This window comes from Orcinus orca, chromosome 4 (genome assembly GCF_937001465.1).
Source record: "Orcinus orca chromosome 4, mOrcOrc1.1, whole genome shotgun sequence".
NCBI classification, from domain to species: domain Eukaryota; kingdom Metazoa; phylum Chordata; class Mammalia; order Artiodactyla; family Delphinidae; genus Orcinus; species Orcinus orca.
The window spans coordinates 18,424,360-18,449,113 of NC_064562.1; the positions used below are offsets into that span (position 1 = coordinate 18,424,360).

At 33.6% G+C, this 24,754-nt stretch overlaps 1 protein-coding gene across 7 annotated transcripts in view; it reads left to right on the forward strand.

Moving 5' to 3' along the window:
• Window positions 1-24,754, forward strand: part of RAP1GDS1 (Rap1 GTPase-GDP dissociation stimulator 1) — a 153,992-nt gene that overhangs the window by 24,169 nt on the left and 105,069 nt on the right. For 5 of the 7 annotated variants that reach the window (XR_004475291.2, XM_033400376.2, XM_012535632.3 and 2 more), the window contains exon 2: window positions 11,656-11,766. Coding sequence is in view for 6 of the 7 variants with exons in the window: in XM_033400376.2 (XP_033256267.2) it covers window positions 11,656-11,766 (111 nt within the window). In the remaining variant the exon portion in view is untranslated. The remainder of the gene's footprint in view (window positions 1-11,655; window positions 11,767-24,754) is intronic. The other 2 variants (XM_004276995.3, XM_004276996.3) reach the window with 1 other exon arrangement.

A 24,754-nucleotide genomic window follows, 5' to 3' on the forward strand; every position in this document is an offset into this window, starting at 1 on the left:
GTAAAGGGGGAGGGATAATAATCAGAGGGGACTTATATCCTGTGTTGGTCTTTGAGTTCTCAACTAGCAGAAATGGATTAAAAGAGAGAATGAAACAAATATATTTTTAAAGTTTGTTTTTTCCTCACATGTAGCATAATTTAATGGAAGACTCAATAGACTATGTTTTTAAATAAATCTATTTTATTTATTTATTTTTGGCTGCTTTGGGTCTTCGTTGCTGCACGTGAGCTTTCTTTAGCTGCGGCGAGCAGGGGCTACTCTTTTTTTTTTTTTTTTTTTTTTTGCGATATGCGGGCCTCTCACCGTTGTGGCCTCTCCCATTGCAGAGCACAGGCTCCGGACGCGCAGGCTCAGCGGCCATGGCTCACGGGCCCAGCCGCTCCATGGCATGTGGGATCTTCCCGGACCGGGGCACGAACCCGTGTCCCCTGCATCGACAGGCGGACTCTCAACCACTGCGCCACCAGGGAAGCCCGGGGGCTACTCTTTGTTGCAGTGTGCGGGCTTCTCACTGCAGTGTCTTCTCTTGTTGTGGAGCACGGGCTCTAGGCGCGTGGCTTCAGTAGTTGTGGCACGTGGGCTCAGTAGTTGTGGCTCGCGGGCTCTAGAGTGCAGGCTAAGTAGTTGTGGCTCACGGGCTTAGGTGCTCCGTGTCATGTGGGATCTTCCCGGACCAGGGCTTGAGCTCGTGTCCCCTGCATTGGCAGGTGGATTCTTAACCACTGCGCCACCTGGGAAGTCTGCAATAGACTAATTTTTAAAAGTGTTCTGGGTTTTAGGCCTGGCTCGGGACTAAACTCTGTAAAGATATATTAAGCAAAAAAGTAAGATAGAAACTGAGTTACAATATACGGAAGCTGAAAATACTATAATTTTTAAATACAGTACTTTCCATCATCGTACTAGTAAAAAAACAATCATTTCTTTCTTTAGCAGGCAAACTTTTAAAATAGTTTCATTTTGTCAAATACTAAACCCTTTTGATAAGTGAAATATAATGTTCAGGAGAGACTGTTATTATTTCCAGCTCCCTAAGCCAGGTGCCCCAAACTGACTTAATGCCATTCATTTGGAGATGAATTTGAAATTCTTCCAGTCATGCATTGACTATGTTCTAGGTGCTTGAAAAGCATGTTAGTATAAAAATAATTTTTATTTTCATTTGGTGTGTGTAATAATGATGATAGTAAAGCTTTGCTACTATATATGTACATGAAGGTTAATTCTCTTCAATTGCAAGAAATAATCTCTTTTTTAAGAGTGTTGCTATTACTAAGACGCTGTATATTTAGAAAATGTTGAGTGGCATTTGAAGGGGGATAAATTTGTCTCCTAATGGGTATTATCAACAGTGATATAGTTGTCCAGAGAGATAAACACCTCTCTATCTGTCAGTCGGTCAGTCTGTCCATCCATCCATCCACTTACTATATAGTAAGATGATAGAATGAACATTTGAAAATATACACTATATTTTTAGATCCAGTAACCTTGAAACTAAAGGTACTGTTTCTAGATAATATCTTTGAAGAAGATAAACTCTTAAAATTATGCTACCATGAATAGCATAAAGAACTTCAGATTTATATGTGGAATCTAAAAAATGATACAAAGGAACTTATTTACAAAACAGAAATAGACTCACAGACGTAGAAAAACTTACGGTTACTAAGGGGAAAAAGGGGAGAGGGATAAATTAGGGATTTGGGATTAACAGATACATACTACTATATATAAAATAAACAATTAGACCTACTTATAGCACAGGGAACTATATTCAGTATCTTGTAATAACCTATAATGGAAAAGAATCTGAAAAACAATATATATATGTATCTATATATATCTGAATCACTTTACTATACACCTGAAACATTGTAAATCAACTATACTTAAATTTAAAAAAAAATTCAAGTTTCAGCTGATGAGATTCAGAAGGAAAAAAAATGAATGGAAATAAGACTAAAAACTGAATTATTCTGGGACCTAAAATAATTTCCTTTTTGATCTACTTTGTGACTGAATGTCGATATCCTTACATATAAAATAATGCTATCAGCATTCAGGTATCTAATTAGGGAATACTGTTTGGAAAATACAAATTTGTTAAAAATGAATGGTATGTCTTCCCTACCATTAACCATTCTGACCATCAACCCCCACCCCTTAGGCTAACTATAAAGCAAAAGTTGCACAATGTGTTTGACTTTATATTATTATATTAGAAATAAACAGTGGTTGTTTTTCTCTTTTAAAAAAAGAAAAGAATTTCAGGACTTACTAGCCTAATATGATACTGTCTCATTTTGAGACTGGCTCTTTGGGACAGTATATTCTTTAATGATGGTGATTATCTTAGGCACTTCTGTAGTCAAGTTATTTAAATATAGAAATAACCCCACTTTTCTCGTCAGTTTTTCTTAGATTGATATTAAGAAAAGAGAGGAATGATAGCTGTAAAATTTGAAACTCTTCCATTGCAGTACACACTTAAAGACCAGCACATTGAGTTTCTGGCTAATAGAATAGAGAAATTGGAGCATAAAGAGCCTCTGGTGCCTAATGGTATACAGGATTGGAAGAGAAAAGTCTGGACAAGGTTGTTTCAAAGTTCCAGCAGGAAAGTATAGCTGTCTTCATATCTTTATGTCTTAATATCTTTAACAAGGGCTTCTAAGAGGAGACACTTGGAATGAGAGCTAGCTTGCTGATCAGGGTTATCAGAAGTTGCAGTCATATTTTATCCAAATGTAACAAGGCCTAAAAAGTGGCAGTTCTTTACATTGATAGGTAGATAGCTGGATAGATAAAGGAAGTTATCTGTCCAGCTGGTTAAAGGAAGGAAGGATAGAAGGAGAGGCAGCATAACATTCTATGTATTTATTTTATTTTTTAAATTAATATTTTTTATTGAAGTATAGTTGACTTATAATACTGTGTTAGTTTCAGGTGTACAACAGAGTGATTAAGCTATACATATATATATATCTATATTCTCTTTATTCCTTCCCATTATATTTTATTACAAGATATTGAATATAGTTTCCTGTGCTGTACAATAAATCCTTATTGTTTATCTATTTTATATGTGGTAGTGTGCATCTGTTAATTAATTCCATACTTCCAATGTATCCCTCTCCCCCACTTGCCCTTTGGTAACCATGTTTGTTTTCTCTGTCTGTGAGTTTGTTACTGTTTTATAAATAAGTTCATTTGTACTATTTTTTTAGATTCCACATATAAGTGATATCATATAATATTTGTCTTTCTCTGACTTTACTTAGTATGATAATCTCTAGGTTCATCCATGTTGCTGCAAATGGCATTAGTTAATTCTTTTTTATGGCTGAGTAATATTAAATTGTATATATATATGCCTCATCTTCTTTATCCATTCATCTGTTGATGAATATTGAGGTTGCTTCCATGTCTTGGCTATTGTAAATAGTGCTGCTATGAACATTGAGGTGCATGTGTCTTTTTTTTAATTAATTTTTATTGGAGTATAGTTGATTTACAATGTTGTTGTGTTAGTTTCTGCTGTATGGCAAAGTGAGTCAGTTATACATATAAATATATATCCACTCTTTTTTAGATTCCATTCCCATATAGGTCATTACCACATGATCCAGCAATCCCACTCCTGGGCATATATCTGGAAAAGATGAAAGCTCTAATTCAAAAAGATACGTGCGCTGGATCATGTGGTAACTCTTAGTTTTCTAAGGAACCTCCATACTGTTCTCCATGGTGCCTGCACCAATGTACGTTCCCACCAACAGCGTAGGAGGGTTCCCTTTTCTCCACACCCTCTCCAGCATTTATTATTTGTAGACTTTTTTTTTCACATTTTCATTTTAATTAGCTCTTTAAAATGCTAGGGTTTTTTGGCCACGTGGGACTTATGTACATTTTCAATTACATAGGACTCAATATTTTAAATCATTAAATTCTCATTACACATTCTGCAGTTCATAAGCTACCCTATCTATACATACTATCATGTGTTTAAGTATTAACTTGCCTACGATCATTTAAGTAGTAAAAGAGTGAAAATGAGACCTGCGACAGCAATTCTGCATACTTGCTGAGTGACCTTGGAATATAAATCCCTGTAGGTCCCTATAAAAGGAGAAAGTTGATCCAGAAGATCACAGATCTCTTCTATTCCTAATAGTGAATACCCTATTCTTTTTTTTTAAATCGAAATATAGTTGATTTACAATGTTGTGTTCATGTCTGCTGTACAGCAGAGTGATTCAGCTATACATATATATACATTCTCTTTTATATTCTTTTCCATTATGGTTTATCACAGGATATTGAACATAGTTCCCTGTGCTGTACAGTAGGACCTTGTTGATTATTTGTAGGCTTTTTGATGATGGCCATTCTGACCAGTGTGAAGTGATACCTCATTGTATTTTGACTTGCATTTCTCTAATAATTAGCATCGTTAAGCATCTTTTCATGTGCCTGTTGGCTATCTGTATGTCTTCTTTGGAGAAATGTCTATTTAGGTCTTCTGCCCATTTTTTGATTGGGTTGTTTGGTTTTTTTGTTGATGATCAGCATACCATTCTAATTCTCTGGTGAACATGTATATATTGTCCAGAGAGAGAAGAGGACTCTGGGCAAAACTGTGGTCATACTAACATTAAAGGGACAGATAGAGAAGAAGACCAAGAACAAATATTTAGAGACACTGGTGTTTTGAAGTAAGATGTCAAATAATAGAATTGAGAAAAGTCCATTGTGTTTGTCGAGATACCATTTAAGACTTTTGCCAGACTAATTTTGATAGAGTTTTAGACAGTTTGGTTAGGTTTTAAGAGTGATTAAGTGGTTAAGAAGTAGGAGACAGAGAATTAAGGACAGAAGTCAAATTTGCTTTAACTCCTTCTTTTTAATTAATTGATTAATTATAATTTATTTTATTTTTGGCTGTGTTGGGTCTTTGTTGCTGTGCACGGGCTTTCTCTAGTTGCAGCGAGCGGGGGCTACTCTTCGTCGTGGTGCGCGGGCTGCTCATTGCAGTGGCTTCTCTTGTTGCGGAGCACAGGCTCTAGGCATGCGGGCTTCAGTAGCTGTGGCATGCGGGCTCAGTAGTTGTGGCTCCTGGGCTCTAGAGGTACAGGCTCAGTAGTTGTGGCCCCACGGGCTTAGTTGCTCCGCGGCATGTGGGATCTTCTTGGACCAGGGATCGAACCTGTGTCCCCTGCATTACCAGGCGGGTTCTCAACCACTGCACCACCAGGGAAGTCCCTGCTTTAACTCTTTGAAGATGTCATAATTTCTTTCACAAGATAAGCTAGACCATATGCTGTAATATAAGGAAGAGATTATTATTTTAAGGCAAAAATTTTTATTTTAGTTGTTAATACTTCTTAGTACTAGAACTTCCCATGAAAATTATCATTCTCTACTTACTTCCCCTACCCTCCCCACCAGCCAGAAGCTGAGAAATTTTCTATTAGAATAATTACAGTGTCTTAAATCATAAGTAAATATAAAGTACGGAAATCTGGATTTACACACACAAAATATTTGGATGGTAAGGATTCACTACTGAGATGTACTGTCATGCTTTGAAGGAGTCCAAAAATAATACCCCCATTCCCTACCCAAGTTCAGAATCACTGGCGATATAAGCAGATGAGTTCTCTGTTGGAATTCAGAATAACTGCTTTAGAATTGTTAAAGTCTAGAATGAAGGACAGAGCTTATTTGTATAGTCACAAAGGAATGGCTAATACTTCAGGGCTGAATTAAATGTATTTACTAATAACCTTGTCACTGGTGCCCCTGGACAGCCAAAGATGGAGAGGAACAGAGAATTCTTGCCCCTTCTACTAAAAACTCAGGAGCCCAGAAGGGGCTAAGCCATGCATATCCAGTTCTTCTCTCTCAACTTGTTAATCAAATAAATCATTCCTCTCCTGGAGAATGGAGGTGGCAGTTGCCAAGTGAGGAGCCAGAAGAAGTGTCGTTGTAGTAAAAATTCCCTGTAAAGAAGCTTGAGACCAGTGGGAAAGGGGTTACTGCCCCAGTCATTTTATTTTCCAGTATGCTCTTTTAAAGAGGTATAATTCACACAGACTAAGATACACAGATTTTAAATATACAGTTTGATGAGCTTTGACAAATGTACATACTTATGTAATCACTATTCCAATCAAGATATCAACATTCTGACACTATAAACAGATTCACAGCAAGAGTTTTTTAAGTACTAACCTGTTCGTTCATTTTAAATGCTTAAAAAATACATTAAATTTGTAATAATTCTGTTGACAGCGTTGGTTGTCTCTGGATGAAGAATTTAATGAACTTTTTCTAAAAAGATCCCACATCATTAGTAGGCATATAATTATTTCTATGGAGAGACTGAATGATTTTTTTACTGAGTAGAAGTCTTTTAAAAATGGAATGGTCTATGTATTTTTTTAGTTATATATTTTATATTCTTAAGTACTTAAATTATCTTCACTGATATCTTCCTTATATTAAAATATAAGATCCTGTATTTCTATTTCTGATAATATGGAGTGCATAGTGTAGGTGCATAGCAGGTAACATTTACCTTCCCTTCCCTATTGGTATACTTTGGCTCATAAGTGTGTGATATAAAGGATGGTAACTAGAGAGCTTTCTGCAAGTAAGGAATTCATTCCCTTATTCACTTAGTTAATTTAATAAATATTTGCTGGCTACCTTTTTGTGCCAAGTAATAGGTATAGTGCAATGACTATAGTTAACAATGTGCCCCATACAATATAGAGGGGGAGTATATATTACCAATTAAACAAAAGAATATATAACTGCACACTGTGAATAGTGCTGTGAAGGATGGATGCAGTGATAGAGAATAACCCTGGAGGGTTGGGGAAGAGAAGACTTAGAAGAACGATGGTCTCTGGGGTTGTGACAGTTAGGCTGAAACTTGATAAGAAAGGGATGTCAAACAAGGAGCACTGGGGATGGAATGAAGGAAAGGAAACAAGTAAAACAGATCCAGATGCCAATATAGGTAGTACTAAGTACGTCCTAACTACTTTTATTACTTGTTGACTCATAGTTTTGATGTATTATTATCATTTGATTAACATTATGTCTTTTTTCCTCAGTGTTGTGGTAATTACTTTTTATTACTTTTAGTAGTATGAACTTAGATATGATATATTATTCATACTTTATTTCAGAAAAATCAACCTATATCCATGTAATAAGATAGAACAAGTATATCTGAGATGTGATGCCCTACAACTTCTTTTTAGTTAATAGAAGACATATATATGAATATAGTTTTCTTTTCCTTTAGGGAAATAAAATCAATTTTGCAAAACTATTTAAGCCCTCTTAGGAAAATAAATATTAACATTCGTTGTGAATGATAACCTGGGATTTTTTTTATAAAGTAGGTTTAGGATTACTAGGTTAATCACAGTTGTATGAGACATCACTAGAGCATGTTAGTATTATTTAATGTAAATTTTTGTCTACTTTTTCCTGGGTTGACCTGGAAAATAAATTACCACTCATTTTATAATAGGGAATTCCACTTTATTTTTAGAATTGTCATGAGCTGGCAATGTACAAAAGTCTATTAAAATTTACACCTTACTTTGAAGTAAGAAAATGCCTGAAATTCTAATACTAGAGCAGCAATCCCAGGAGTCCTTGGTGTGCTGTTAGGGTGCCCATGATGTCAAAACTATTTGTGTGGTATCATCAAAAGACATTTTTTGTCTTTTTTCACTGTATTGACATTTGCACTGACAGTGGTGCAAAAGCATCTGTGGGTAACAAATTGCTAGTGCTTCAGTATGTGTGAATCAGGCTACTAGTAGCACCAAACTACAATAACTAGTAATTATTGTATTCTTTACCATCGTATACTTGAGGTTAAAAAAAAAATACCAGTTTTACTTAAGAATGTCCATGATGAAGCAGGAAAAACAATGTTTTTAAAACTCTTAACTTTTTAATACACATTTTAAAAATATACTATTTGATAAAATGGGAAGTACACAGAAAACACCTGCATTGCATCGTAACGTCTGATGGTTGTTTTTAAGAAAAGCAGTTGTGCAATCTTTTGAGTTGTGAGCTGACTGAGATACTTTTTTTCATGGAATAACTTTTTTTTTTAATTTGAAAGAACAGAGAGACGAACTGGCTTTTCATATTTGGCAGATATTTTCTCACGAATGAGGTTAATTTATCATTTAAGGAAAACAACTCACAGTATCTGTTGCTGGTGATAAAATTAGAGGTTTTAAGAGAAAATTAGAATTTTGGAAAACTTGTATCACCTTAGGCTTGACAGCTTCCCAGTACTTAGTCTTTAAAAAAGATTAGTGAAGATATTAACAAATGTGATATTTTGAAATAGTACAATGAAATGTGTCAGTGTTTGGAAGATGTGCATAACTCCATGACCTAATTTTTTAAATGACCAATGCATGGATGACAAACATGTTGCATGCATGAAAGATTCAAAATGCAAAAGAGCAGTGGATTTTCATGTAACAGTTGGCAGAGCTCAGTGATATTGTTTCAGATTTCACATGGTAACTAGCCTTTAAAACACTACCACTAATCAAATTTTGGTGTAGTATCAAAGACTATCCACTGTTATCTGAAAAGGCTGTTAAAATACTCCCTTGTTTTCCAACTATGTATATGTGTGAGGCTGAATTTTTTTCAGCTACTTAACCAAAACAACAAATTATAAAGATTGAGTACAGAAGCAGATATGAGAATCCAGTTTTCTTCTATTAAGGCAGACATTACAGAGATTTGTGAAAATGTAGAAAAATGCCACTCTTCTCAGTAAGTTGGTTTTGAAATATAATTATTTTTCATTAAAAATATAATTATGTTAACAGATAATAGTTTTATATTTGTTAGGTTTAAATGAATTACTAAAATAAGTATTTAAAAGTCTCATTTTTAATTTTTAGTATGTTAAATATCAATATAAATAATTGAAAACAGAGCTCTTTTGTACATGATACTATACATAGAAAATCCTAAACACATCATCAGAAAACTACTAGAGCTCATCAATGAATTTGGTAAAGTTGAAGGATATGAAATTAACATACAGAAATTTGTTTGCATTTCTGTACACTAACAATCAGAGAAATTATGGAAACAATCCCATTTACCATCACATCAAAAAGAATAAAATACCTAGGAATAAACCTACCTAAGATGGTAAAAAAAACCTGTACTTGGAAAACTATGAGACGCTGATGAAAGAAATTGAGGATTACACAAACAGATGGAAGATATACTGTGTTCTTGGACTGAAAGAATTATTATTGTTAAAATGACCATACTACTCAAGGCAGTCTGCTGATTCAATTCAATCCCTGTCAAAATACCAGTGACATTTTTCACAGAACTAGACCAAATAATTTAAAAATTTGGATGGAAACACAGAAGACCCTGAATAGCCAAAACAATATTGAGAAAGAAGAACAGAGCTGAAGGAATCACGCTCCCTGACTTCAGACTTTATTACAAAGCTACAGTCATCAAAACAGTATGGTACTGGTACAAAAGCAGACACACGGACTAGTGGAACAGAATAAAAAGCCCAGAAATAAACCCCCACACTTATGGTCAGTTAATCTACAGAAAAGGAGGCAAGACCATGCAATGGAGAAAATACAGTCTCTTCAATAAGTGGTGCTGGGAAAACTGGACAGCTACATGGAAAAGAATGAAATTAGAACATTCTCTAACACCATATAAAAAACTAGACTCAAAATGGATTAGAGACCTAAATGTAAGACCAGAAATTATAAATTTCCTAGAGGAAAACATAGGCAGAACGCTCTTTGACATAAATCGCAGCATTAATTTTTTGGATCCATCTCCTAAAGTAAAGAAAATAAAAGTAAAATAAACAAATGGGACCTAATTAAACTTAAACGCTTTTACGCAGAAAAGGAAACCATCAGCAAAATTAAAACACACCCTACTAAATAGGAAAAAATATTTGCAAATTATATGACCAATAAGGGACTAATATCTGTAATATATAAACAGCTTATACAACTCAACATCAAAAAACAAACAACTTGATTAAAAAATAGGCAGAAGACCTGAACAGACATTTTTCCAAAGAGGACATGCAGATGGCCAACAGACACATGAAAAGATGCTCAACATCACTAATCATTAGGGAAATGCAAATTAGAACCACAGTGAGATATTAATCTCACAAGTGACAGAATGGCTGTCATCAAAAAGAACACAAATAACAAATGTTGGTGAGGATGTGGAGAAAAGGGCACCCTTGTATACTTTTGGTGGGAATGTAAGTTGTTGCTACACTGTGGAAAACAGTATGGAGGTTTCTCAAAATAATAAAACTAGAACTACCACTCTGGGTATATATACCAAAACACTAATTCGAAAAGATACATGCACCCCAATGTTCATAGCAGCATTATTTGCAGTAGCTAAGATATGGAAGCAACCTAAGTGTCCATCAACAGATGAATGGATAAAGAAGATGTTGGGGGGAGGTGTCTGTGCATATATATACACACACACAATGGAATACTACTCAGCTATAAAATAAGAATGAAATTCTGCCATTTGCAACAATGTGGACTGACCTAAAGAGTACTGTGCTAAGTGAAATGAGTCAGAGAAGGACAAATACTGTATGATATCATTTATATATGAAATCTAAAAAATACAACAAACTATTAAATATAGCAAAAAAGAAACAGACTCACAGATATAGAGAACAAACTAGTGGTTATCAGTGGGGAGAGGGAAGTGGGGAGGGGAAGTAAAGGGGTAGGGGATTAAGAAGTACAAACTATTATGTATAAAATAAGCTACAAGGATACATTGTACAACACAGAGAATATAGCCAATATTTTATCACTATAAATGGAGCATAACCTTTAAACTTTGTGAATCACTATATTGTACACCTATAATTTATATAACATTATACATCAGCTAAACTTGAATAAAAAATTTTAAAAGACCTCTTTGGGGTCCTAAATAATTTTTAATAGTGTAAAAAGATTTTTAACAGTCTATGGTCTAGAGGAATCCATGTATAATTTAGGAGGAGAGCATTGCTTTAAAATCCAAAATGTACATGTTTTGGCTTAAAGCAGTACTTTGAAGCGTTTTTTAAATGGCATTGTTAAAACAGGTTTTATAGTCATCAGACTATTATTTTAAGTCATATCATTTTGAAACTTTTCTAAACCTTCATTTTCATTTTATGTATTTAAAATACAACAGAGGAAGCCAAAAATGTAATAAAGTATTATTTGCAAAGCTATGTAATTTTTTGTAGACCTTTTTTTTTTTTTTCAGTTAACCATGGCTTGTTCCTGAACAAGCTAAATAAGGTACAAGAATGCTGAAAAGATGTTCTGTGACTATCTATGGAATATTCTTGGTATCTTACAGATACAGAATGAATATTTTATGGGAGTTAAATGGATAAAATTTTATTTAAAAAATATGTAATCGTATAGTCCATTGCCATTTTGGAATGTATGTGGAAATTAATTCACCATATGGGAGCCTTATGCCTGTTAGTGGTACTGTTTATCATGTAACATGATGGTTAGAGAGGTTTCTGATTGCTCTTTTTTCTCTAAGCAGATAATCTCAGTGATACCTTGAAGAAGCTGAAGATAACAGCAGTTGACAGAACTGATGATAGTTTAGAAGGATGCTTGGATTGTCTACTTCAAGCCTTGGCTCAAAATAGTAAGTTTTAAGGAACCTCCATACTGTGAGGATATGGGGAGGGGGAAGGGTAAGCTGTGACAAAGTGAGAGAGTGGCATGGACATATATACACTACCAAACGTAAAATAGATAGCTAGTGGGAAGCAGCTGCATAGCACAGGGAGATCAGCTCGGTGCTTTGTGACCACCTAGAGGGGTGGGATAGGGAGTGTGGGAGGGAGGGAGACGCAAGAGGGAAGAGAGATGGGAACATATGTATATGTATAACTGATTCACTTTGTTATAAAGCAGAAACTAACACACCATTGTAAAGCAATTATACTCCAATAAAGATGTAAAAAAAAATAGTAAGTTTTATTATGTTTACTCAAATGCCAAACAAAAAATCAAATCAACAGTCATTCAGAAATTGGTATATAGTTTAGCACATAACTTACATTCACATAACTTGAATTCTTTTGAATCCTATCCCTGAATACTGAGATTGTTTTACATGTTCACCCTCCTACTTACCTCGCCTCCCCCAGGATACTGAAAGCCAAGTTGATAGGCAGAAGAAAGGTGGAATTGATTGGTGGTGATGACATTAATACTAGTCCCAGAGAGAGGCAGTTCTTAACAGAGAAGCGCCAAAGTTGTTTTTCTTCTTAACACCTAACTACGCTTTAAAAAAAGACTGTGTTTATATGTGGGGACGAGAAACAGAGAGGAAAAGAAAGAAAGAAAGGAAGGAAGAAAGGAAGGAAGGAAGGAAAAGAAAGAAAGAAAGAGAGAGAGAGAAAGAAAGAGAGAGGGAGCTTAAAACACTTGAAATTTTTTTTCTGAGATCTTTTTAATCATTTTACTTTAAAATAATGTGTATGCTTAGGTTTAATTGGAAAGAGCCATCAGCAGTCATCCAGAAACCCTGTAAAACTGAGGTAACACTTGATCTTTGGTGGCGTGGTAAATAAGAGATAAAAATTATACAACTCTTCATTGACTAATACATTGTATTGTTACATTTGATCCATCATATTTCTATTCACTAATTTCTGTATTATCACAATGAATAGACAGATACAGAATAATTTTCATTTGTTTCCTTAATTCTCCTTGGCTGTGCTGTGGTTTATGCTGTGCTTGTTTTTAATTATGCCATTATTTTATCCTGGGACTAATTATGTAGCTGACAAATAATTCAGGAGGAAGAATAGACTGTATTGTTAGAGTTCAGTTTCAAGCACTCTGATATGTATGCATTTTTTTTCTTTTTTCTTTTTTAGTAAACTGTGATTAGAAAATTTAAAATAATTGATTGCAGTACTCTTTATCAAAAAGCACATTTAAGGTAGCTTTTAAAATTCTGTTTTAGTAATATTTTGCTTTTGAGATTATAATTATGTCAAGCTATTTAATCTTAGAGATATCAGAGAAGGGATTTAAAATAAGGAGTTCAGTAAAAACATCTGGATAAGGGTCACAGTGGTAAAGAAAAATAAGAGAGAATGTGTAAGGCTGTACTCTCCATTATAGTAGATACAGGTGGCTATTTAAATTTTAACAATTAAATTTAATTAAAAATTAAGTTCTTTAGTCTAACTTTCAATAGCCATGTTTGATTGGTGACTACCTTATTGGGGATCACAGGTATAAACTATTTCCATGATCACAGAATATTCTTTTGGTTAGAACCACATAATGACCTGAGTTTTACACATGCCTGTATAGGCAGATTTACGTAATCTTGTAATCAGTCTGTATAAATTGAGTATCTCAAGTTCATTTTTTTTCAAGCGTTGTTTTATTATAACTTATTTTGTTTTAAATGGCCCAGTTTTTTCTCTGTGTTAAAAACAAGTAGCATTTTCTAAATGGACCATTTGTTCAGGACCTGAAGGACACGGAGGTGATATCCTTGGTTATACATGGAGGCTTGCTCAGCCCTCTCCGGGAAAGACTGGTACACAGATAGATGAAATTGTTGAAGAGAAATGAAAAAAGGAAGCAACATTTTATAGCTTTTTAAAGAACAGATTCAGGAAATATTGACAAGTGTATATAGTTGCTGAACTAAATTTCAGACCCATTGCAGAGTTATTCGTTGGACCCATTTATTGAAAATGGTCTTGAAATTATATATCATAAAATGTTAAGGCCAAATAGTTACAAAGTGGTAATGAAAACAACAGACTCTACCAATTTAATTATTGACTCCTTAGGAAGGGAACAAAAGGAATATGGCTTCTTAAGAATCTGTAATAAAATTCATAATTGTCCTCACATCTGAGACTATTGACACAAAAGAATTTGATGTAGGAAGAGGTGGTTCATGCAGATGTTCCGTCTCTGACTTACAAATGATATCTATCATTGATTGAGCATCCACAAATAATATCTATCATTGATTGAGCATCCACTGTGTACTCAGCACTAGACTTCAGACTTATATCTGTTGTCTAATCTAATCTTTCCTATAGACCCATGAAGAGGTATTATATACATCACCATTTAAAAGATAAGGAAACAGTCCCTGTAAGGGTACTTGCCTTGCTCTGGCAGAGTACAGAGTTTGAATTTGAACTCTTAGTTTACAAAATAAAAAACTACATTATGAGTAAAGTGCAGCTTTTTTCCTGCGTTTATAGAATGTGAAAGTGTTTTCAGAAACTAGATTTTAATATTGTCTTAAATTTTTGCTTTTTCTTTAAAATAGTTTCAAATTATTATTACAGAGGAAGAAAATTTATAAACCATTTTCCCCTTTGAGCTATATATTTATTTTATAGATATTAATTGGTATGTTTTATAAAATTAACATCTAGCTTTTAAGCAAGAAAAATTTTTTTTAAATACCAGGGAAATGTTTATTTTATAAAGTTCTTACTTCCCTGAATAAAATGTTTGATCCGTCACTACTTCTATGCTCTTAAAGGTAAAATTATAAAGCATATAACTTAGAATCTATACTGGCTTTTTTTACACAGAGAAGTTCTAATTTCATAATTCTTCCTAGTGTCAGATGTTTTAACTAAAAAATATCAGTGTTTGCACTAGAATTGCACCTGATCAAGAAAGAATGATTTCTCCATTCTTTACAAGATGGTAATGTGTGTAATGGAAATCTAATCTTAAAGTTCTGTTTTACAGCTTACTAACCTACCATTGGAAAGGACATTTCTGAGAGGAAAGAAATTATGCTTTTAAGTTTTTACACTGTGGGAATTTAGTATTTTTGAATTGTATATTACAGATTATCATAATCTGAATTAGAATTTTTGCTTTGATGTATGACTTCAGAGTGTTTTCTTAAATTTGGGGGGCATTAAATCTAGTATATGTAAGGATCTTAAAAGACAAAAGTTGAAAATTTGAATACGTACTAGACTTTATGGAAAATATTTTGTTTGAGCAAGCATTTTGTGTAAATCTCTGATCTAAATTAATATAGAAGCATTCATTCACTCATATAAATACTTTAGATCTCAGCTTTAAAATGTTTTTAGTAAATATATGAAGGCTACCAGCCAAGAAATCAGCCCGTTTATTCTGGTCTCTTTTGATTCAGAGAATAGTTAGAAGAGTCTCAGTAAATGCTTATTGAATTGTAGTGTCGGTTATTCTATTTCATGCTTATTTGAAAATGTAAAACAGCCCACATTTTTATCCGTAAACATTAAGGCAGGAATTGTCCTTAGAGAGTATGACATCTGAACCACCTTATAAGACAAACTACTAGCATGAATTAAAGGCCCCCAAATAAGCAAAATTAACAGTCTATTCATAATAAAAATTCTATTCTGTTGTAAGAGCATGGGGACCATGTTCTTGTTGGCTGGGGGAACCACAATACAGTGCCAGCATGATCACCAGCACCACTTTCAATTTTTTCCCTAAGGATTAGGCTGTTTTCCTCTTTCTCATTGCCTCATATACCTTTGTATTTTAACTTTAACCAATTGCCCAATGGCAATTCCTATTTCATACAAGTGTCACGTAATTGTTTATTATCTATAGAAAACCCTGTGAAAGAACATCAGTTTACTTGTTTTTAAAGAAGAAAGTATTTAGTATCTAGTTCCATATTCCTAACTTGGTAATACTCATCTACCTGTTGAATTCTTAGGTTATTTCTTAACGCTTGTTCTTTATTTTATTCAGTGTGTTGATTTTTGGCTCCCTACTAGGCTATAATCCTAAACATATTAAATTATGTACAGAAGCTACTAACGTAGATTATAAATCTTCTCTAACAGTAAGAATTGTCTGTTGTTTGCTTTTAGTCTGCTTTATGCCTTTAATATTTCTGAACAGACTTACTGTCATGTATCAAAATTATTTCCCAAGTAAGGACTTTGAAATTTATTATCAACTGTTTTTCAATAACCTTGTTAAATCTTCATTTACTGAGCATGAAAGATCGCTGCTGCTTTAGTAGAAATGAAAATTTATTTCACTTAATTCTTTCACAGTAATATCTAGATTTCAGTTTTTTACCCTACGTTATCCAATGTATCACAGAGTGATACATTTGCAGTTTTCTTTGCAAGCTAGATTCATTATGGTGTTCACCTCCTTTATATAGTTTTGTATTATGTGGCTCTTTTAGTTATTGTGTCCATCATTAATGAGGGCTTATGACTGGTGCTAATCATAAATTACCAAAGGTTCAGTTTTTACTAAATAAAGGTAGTATTTTAAGAGTAGAGGAGACTAGACTAAACTAGAGAACGTGGTCAACTAAAAAGACACTGACAATTCTTGATGAATTAAGACCCCTGGATTGCCATAGAGTAGTGGTGGCCACCTAAGTTTGAATTTTTCTACGCAGTCTAAAAAGCCATACAAATCAACAAAAAATCAGATAAAATCAAATATCTATAACCTATGCCCTGGAGACACACTAAGAACTTCAGATTATTAGGAGAGAGAAATTAATATCCAAATCTAGCCTACTCAGCTTCAGAGCCCATTTTTAGAGAGAGTTCATGAAGACTGCAGAGACCACATGGAAAGGACGAGAGGGGTTGAATCAGGAGCCTAGGGGTGATAGTTTACAGTTAAAATTGCCTTTAGAAAGAAAAAGTCTTAACTTGGTGGGAAAATTCTAAGATCTGGCCTTAGATTCAATTGGAGCATTGGCTATTGGGAATCAAAAGGAGGAGACTTAAAAGTACACAGGACCCTAGGCAACAGATCAGGAGAGTGCCACTTTGGGGGATGAAATTGTTCTCCCTTGTAGACGTGGTGTTGAAGGAAAAGAAGGATGCAAGATGGAGAAAGTAAGTGTTCTGTAGAAATAAGAAAATCATACTGTTAGAAGACACACTAATAACCCCCTTTGGTTTAAGTTCAGAAGAGGGAGCTTTTGAACTAAAAAACCTGAGAATTCATCCTTACCCTTACTGCATACAACTTTTACTGCTAGTTAAAGAAAAGAAAAACTATACACTGAATAGGAAATTGCAGGCTATATACATACATAGGTGCTACAAGGAACAAAGCAGAAAATAAGAATCAAAACATTTTAGTTATTGAATTGTTTTCTCCTAAACCACCCACGAAGTGGTTATCAGTAACAGAACACCATGACCTATATTAAACATCCTTAAGCCTTTGCAATTATGAAAAGGAAAAAGAATACCTGGGTAAGAAATTCAGAAACTTGGAACCAAAGTGGATAATTAGTAGGAAGATGTAAAGTAAGAGTTGACTAGAAGATAATGAAGAAAAGAATCATTTTTAAAAGTAAGACTAAATTACAAGGTACCAAGGAAGAATAGAGGTGACTGAAAATTTAATAAGGAGCATTGAGGAAAGTGGGCAAAATGAAGACAGAATAAAGGATCAAAGAGAAAATGATTAATATGGAAGATAGGCAAAAAGATCCAACATATGTGCAACTGGAATCCTCAAGGAGAAAAACAAAACAGTGGAACAGAGCTAATATTTAAAAGTATGAACTTTTCTGAAGTATAAAAAGACCAGAATCTGTATGTTGAAAGGACCTAGCATGTACTTGTGAAAATTGACTTCGAAGAAGTCTAGCAAAACTTTTAGACTTTAAAGGTAAAAATAAATACAAAGGAGAAATCCTCCAGGCTTCCATGCTAAAAGATCAAGTTATTTAAAAAGAAAAGAAAATTAGATTGGCATCAGACTCTTCAACAACAATATGCAAAACAATTCAATATTAGAGCAGTATTTTCAGAAAACTAAAGGAATAAGAATTTTATATTGAGCCAAGGTGCTCAGTAAGTATCAAGGCTATAGCAAAATTCTGTTAAACATGGAAAAACGCAGGGAATACTATGCTCATTAGCCTTCCAGAGGAATCTTCTAAACTTGTGCTGTCCAATACAGTATCCATTCTCTGCATGGCTATTGAGCATTTGAAATGAGGCTAGTCTGAATTTAGGTATGCAATAAGTGTAAAATACATACTATACTTCAAAGACTTAGTACTTCCTCAAAAGTAAAATATCTCATGAAACGTTTTAAAATTATTGATTATATATTGAATCTCATTTTTAAAATTTTATAAAATATTTATAAATATTTCTATTGGAGTTTTATAGGCTATCATTTCTTGAATTATGGGTGGTTTAAGAATTGGACCAGCCAGTATGATGTGATGGAAATGAAGCTTAGAAACAAAATCATCATCATTGTCATCAATAAAATGTAGTTGGGTTATTCAGTGGAGGAGCAGACATTTTTAAAAGAGGCCATTTAAAATAATGAACCTTAAGTTCATTATCCTAGGGTTAGATTCTAAGGAAGTAGTAGCATATAGGTCCAAGATACATGTTAGTCAGAAGCAGAAAGAAGAGACAGTATATATTCAAATATATTTATATCTAGGAATTCGTAGAAGAGGGGTCACAGAAAGGCTTGAATCTGATTGAAATAATGAGAAAGACCATCTTGAAATCTTTCACAGGTCACAAGATTAGTAACAGAAGATAATAACATGGTTACTGGGTGCTGTTTGCCTTCTAATATGCTTTTAAGCACTGTACTTCACAAGGGGCAAAGAAAGCTCTCATTATGTACAATCTCCAGAAGGAGATAAGCCTCCATTGGTATTTGTATTTTGTGATTGAAGCATGGACAGAGAATCTGGATTTTCTTACACTAGCTAATTAATAAATGATACCATTTTTGCTTCTTAAGTTTGCTAAATTTGAAAAACTTCTTATGTTCCTGACAGTAAAATATGTAAGAGAAATGTGATTTGAAATGATACTATATGCCAAATATATACTGAAAAAGATCTACCATCCTCAGTAAAACACTAATACTGACTTACTGTCACTAAGTTGTTGAGAGAGAAACTGATGGGTTTGTGCTGCTGTGTCTTCCTAACATTTGTTTCTGACAGGGTCCCATTTAACTGTGTAACTGCAGCTACCTGTAGGTCTTCTGTGGCCATATGCTTGATAGATGTTAACTGGCTTCTCAAATTAAACACTAACCCAATATGTCCTGAACGTGTCAAAAAATATGAGGCATGCAGATTGGACTTTTAATTAGTATAATGAATTGGAAATGAATTAATAAGAATTATATATTCTCTCATGGAGCTGATTTTCAGATAGCTGGGGGCTTTGAATGACACTCCGGGAGGCATGCCATCAACCACCACACAACCAGGGTTAATTGTGATTTTCCTGTAGGGAACTTTCACAGGGAAATCCATACCAGTGGCTTCACCAGATTTTCGACTAAAGAGGTCATTAACTTGTTCTCTTAGCTGTCTAGCTTTTTCAACTTTTGACAGTCTTTCAATATCATAGTCTGGAATTGTCACCTGAATGATGTTAAGATCTTCAACATCTGATGCAGTAGTATTAACATTGGGCGATGAATTTATTTTTCTTGGAGGGCTCTTAGAGGAGGAGGTGCTCTCCTTAATTGCTGTCTCAAACATTTCAGGCTTTTTAATGATGAACTTAATTTTGGCTTTGTTTCTGAGTATCTTCTCCAGCCTTGGAATGCCAAAAGTAGATGGTCATCAGAATGGCACACCCTCGGGTAAGCCTTCCACGTGCTGAGTTCATTAAATTCACAGTCATTAGACCATTTCCAGGACTTGTGATTAATAACCAGTTGGTTGATCAGAGTGAGTCAGAAGGCCCGTAATCCAAGAATCAGCCGAGCCAAGCCAGTTGGAGGTTCCTGCAACAGAAGAAGTAAAGGAGACTGATAGAAGCTCTCAAATCAAGCAAGAACCAGACCCTACGTGATAGACCTCTTCCCTCCTAGGCTTAAAGTATCAGTGGGTGAGAAGAGCTTTTTGGACTGTTACTGCCCCAAGCTGTGTAATATACTTGTATAACAGAAATACCTTCTATACAAACCTTTTTTTCTACTTTTAAATAAAAATGTCTACTTTTTCAGCAGTTCTGTGAATTGAATTAAAGAGCAGAGTGACTGTAAAAAAAAAAAAAGGATTATATATTCTCAACAGAAAAATGTAGTTTGATGTTTAAAGGAAAATGCTTTAAAGTAAGAAATAGATTGATTAAATTAACCTATTTTCAGTGTCTTTGCTGTGATTATGGATGTTTGAACCTGATATTAAAGGTATGGGCAGTAGCATACTGCTTTTTAGCTCTTGTAGTACTTGGTAGTCATGATGGTTGTTTCCTCTAGAAAGCTTTCTTACATAGTCTAAATGCTTTCACTTTTACCTCTTGTAATTCAGATTTCCTGAGTACCCACTTGGCATTGTAAAACAAAGGTTAAAGTTTCACCATTAGGTAGACTTCGGGATTTATAAATGTGACATTTTGAGAAATTAATGAATCATTATTTTTGCTAAAGGAAGCCTCTATATAAAATACATGTATTCTTGCTATTATGATTATTTGATTTTATTATGTTCAATTATTATTATTTTATTTATTTATTTATTTTTTTGCGGTACACGGGCCTCTCACTGTTGTGGCCTCTCCCATTGCGGAGCACAGGCTCCGGACGCAGAGGCTCAGTGGCCCAGCCAGGCTCAGTGGCCCAGCCGCTCCACGGCATGTGGGATCTTCCCGGACCGGGGCACGAACCCGTGTCCCCTGCATTGGCAGGCAGACTCTCAACCACTGTGCCACCAGGGAAGCCCCCAATTATTTATTTTTATATATGGTATAGGTGAGGATTTAATTTTATTATTTTCTAGACAATCAATTTTCCCAACACCATGTGTCATTTAATCTATTTAATCTATTCCTTATTGGTTGAGGATGTTCCTTTTATCATATAATAACTACTTAATTTAATATAATTGGGCCAGTCTTGGGGTTTTATTTTATTCCATTAATTTGTTTGTCTATTATTGTGTTGTAACCATGCTATTTTAATTATAGTAGCTTTATTGAGAAAGTTCCTCTTCATAAATCTGTTTCACAGTTTTTTTATTTTCATGGGTTTGTTATATCAGAGAAGTTGTGTAAATACTTTGTTGCATTCCTGGAGAATGCTGTTGAAATTGGGATAAGCTATAAATTAATTTGGAAAGAATTGAAAACTTCTTAATAGTTTGTTATTCTAAAAACATAAATTATATCTTTTTTTATTCAAGTTTTCTTTCCTTATGTCTCATTAAGATTATGTAATTTGGTTCACATGCTTTCCATATATATCTTATTTAAAGCATTTTTTCTGTGTACTCTACATTATTTTGGTTGTTTTTGCAAATGGACTTTTTCCTATTATAAATTCCAGGCCATCTTGTTAGAGATCAGTTTGAAAGCTATATTGATTTTTATATCTTTTATTTGTATTCAGCTACCTTTCGAGCTCACTTATTAGTTAAAATAATTTTTTAGCTAGTTCTCTTGGGTTTTGCAGTCAGAACATAAAGTGTTATTTTTGTTTCCTCTTTCCCTTGTAACTATAGCTGACTTATTGAGTTGGCTTGAACGGCCAGCAAAATAGTAAATAACAATGGTATGAGTAGTATCTTATTTTAGTTTCTGATATTAGTGGCAAGCCCTTCTAATGCTTCACCATTCAATATAATACCTCTGGACTTAATATAAAAATCCTTTTTCATGTTAAGATAGTCTTAATTAAAGAATGATTTTCTTAAAAAAATCAAGAACAGGTACCTCTAAACCATAAATCTTTAGCCTACTCAGTATAAGAATAGTAAACATTTTTCTTTTTTATTATTTTGAAGTTTATTTATAATGAAATTATTTGCTGAGAGCGTTAATTCTAGAGGAAGATTTTCTTAAGTATGGAAAGTACAGTGTAGTTTTACAGTCTCAGATTCAATGTCATTTAGTAGAATAGTGAGGTTCAGTATGATTTATATCTTCCTTTGTGTATTCAGGGACAAACGTTTACCTATTGAGAATTAGTACCTAAAGAATAATTAAAATTAATAATGTTAATTATTTATTTTAGAATGAATGATTATTAAATGGTCTGATAAACATTTTAGGAAATTTCTCAATTTAGTAATTTACAGCCCCCAAAGGTTCAAAACTACAGTCAGTGGAGCATTAATTTTGCCACCAGATAATTGTTTGGTTACAATTACAAGGTCATATTATATCAGCCTTTGAATTATGTTTATAGCTATAAATTGAGATATTCATTTTTTTGTTAGTTTGTATTACTCAGCCCTGACAGTGTGAACTTGATTGCTTATTATTTTTCTTACTTCATTTTAATATAGTTTTACATAGATATAAATTTAGTTCTACATGTAGTTTTATGCAGTGTAGTTTTACATAGATTCCTCTTAGACATTTGTAATGTTATATGAATTTTGGTATGTCAAGATTTAATGAAATATGAATATAAATTATTTTATAAATTTAAAAATATTTTAATTACTTGGCATTAATAATCATTTTTTAAATTTCTAACATTTAGCTTAGAGGAAGAAAAAGAAACACTAGCCAGAAAAATAGGTAATTGAAATAAATTTTTCTCCTTTTGGAGGTTTGATTTTACATGAATCTTAATCAATGTAAACCTATAGTTTATCTATTATGTTAAAACTGGAAGAGATGCCATACCATGGGAATATATTTTATACCAAGTAAATAAACAAAAGCAAAGTTATTTCACTTTTCACTGTTATTCATTACCTACTGCAATTTTCAGTTTTTGAGTTATGAATGTATATTAATATTAATGACCAACTGCAAATATTGTTGAAATAGGAAAAATAGTAGTAACATTAAAGGCAAAATAGAGAGTAAAAGGTTAACTCTTTGCCTGAAATATTGAGAGTAAGGGAAGAATAGCCAGAAAGTGGAAAAGGTTCCAAATTAAGAAACACTTTTTAGAAGCATATTAAAAAAGAGTTGAAGAAATGTATGCTAAGTCAGCTATACATCTCTTTAACTGGATGTAAGATACTATATTATTTTTATTTGCTGTACAGTAAGATCTTGATGAAGAATACTAAGGCCAAAAGTATTATATACCATATTCTTAACTGTGTGTGGTTCATGGTCATTTTACTGTCTTATAACAAATCACAACATAAATCTTAGCAGTATTTTTTTGGATCTGTATCCTAAGGCAAAAGAAATAAAAATAAACAAATGGGACCTAATTTACCTTAAAAGCTTTTACACAGCAAAGGAAGCCATCAACGAAACGAAAAGACAACCTACTGAATGGGAGAAAATATTTGCAAAGATATGACTGATAAGGGGTTAATATCCAAAATATATAAACAACCCAGTTATCCCAGTTGGGATAACTGCTAGTTATACATACAACTCAATATCAAAACAACCAAGAACCCAATTTAAAAACAAGTAGAAGACCTGAATAGACATTTTTCCAAAGAAGATATACAGCTAGCCAAAACGTACATGAAAAAATGCTTAGCATCACTAATCAGAGAACTAAAATCAAAACCACAATGAGATATCACCTCACACCTGTCAAAATGGCTATCATCAAAACGTCTACAAATAACAAATGTTAGCTAGGATGTGGAGAAAAGGGAACCCTAGTACACTGTTGGTGGAATTGTAAATTCGTGTAGCTACTATGGAAAACAGTATGGAGGTTCCTCAAAGAACTAAAAATAGAACTACCATATTATCCAGCAGTTCCACTGCTGGGTATATATCTGAAGAAAACACTGGATCATTGGGATACATGCACCCCAGTGTTCATAGCAGCATTATCTACAGTAGCCAAGATATGGAGGCAGTCTAAGTGCCCATCATCAGATGAATGAATAAAGAAGATGTGGTGTATGTATACACACACTAGAGTATTCTCAGCTATAAAAAAGAATGAAATCCTGCCATTGCAACAACATGGATGGACCTAGAGAGCGTTATGTTTAGTGAAATAGGTCAGACATAGAAAGACAAATACTCTGTTATCACTTATATGTGGAATCTAAGAAATAAAACAAATGAATGAATGTAACAAAACAGAAACAGACTCACAGATACAGAGAACAAATTAGTGATTACCTGTGGGGAGAGGGAAGCGCGGGGGATGACAAGATAGGAGTATGGGATTAAGAGACACAAATTACTATTTATAAAATAAGCAACAAGAATATATTGTATAGCACAGGGAAATGTAGCCATTGTTTTGTACTAACTTTAAATGGATTATAATCTATAAAAATATTGAACCATTATGTTGTCACCTAAAACTAATATAATATTATAAATCAATTATTTCAAAAATAAAGAAAAAAATTAACAAATAAGTAAAAATAAGCACAACCTCTTTCCTCAAAAATCATCAATAACTGAGAAAGTGTGAACGTTTCATGTGCTTAGTAAGATAGAGTTTAGGTATAATATTCTAGGTGGTATTCATACAGTGGACTGTATAATGTAGAGAATCTTTATACTCTAATTTTTTTTTACTAGAATTTAGTAGCATTCAGTGCCTTCTGTTGTCAGATGCCTTCACTTGGAAATTTTGGCTGTTTTATTACCAGTTAAAAAACAAACAATGCATTGTGTAATTTCTTGAAATTTCAGAAAGCCAACACATTTAGATAGAGTCAAAGTCACTTTTCTTTTCTG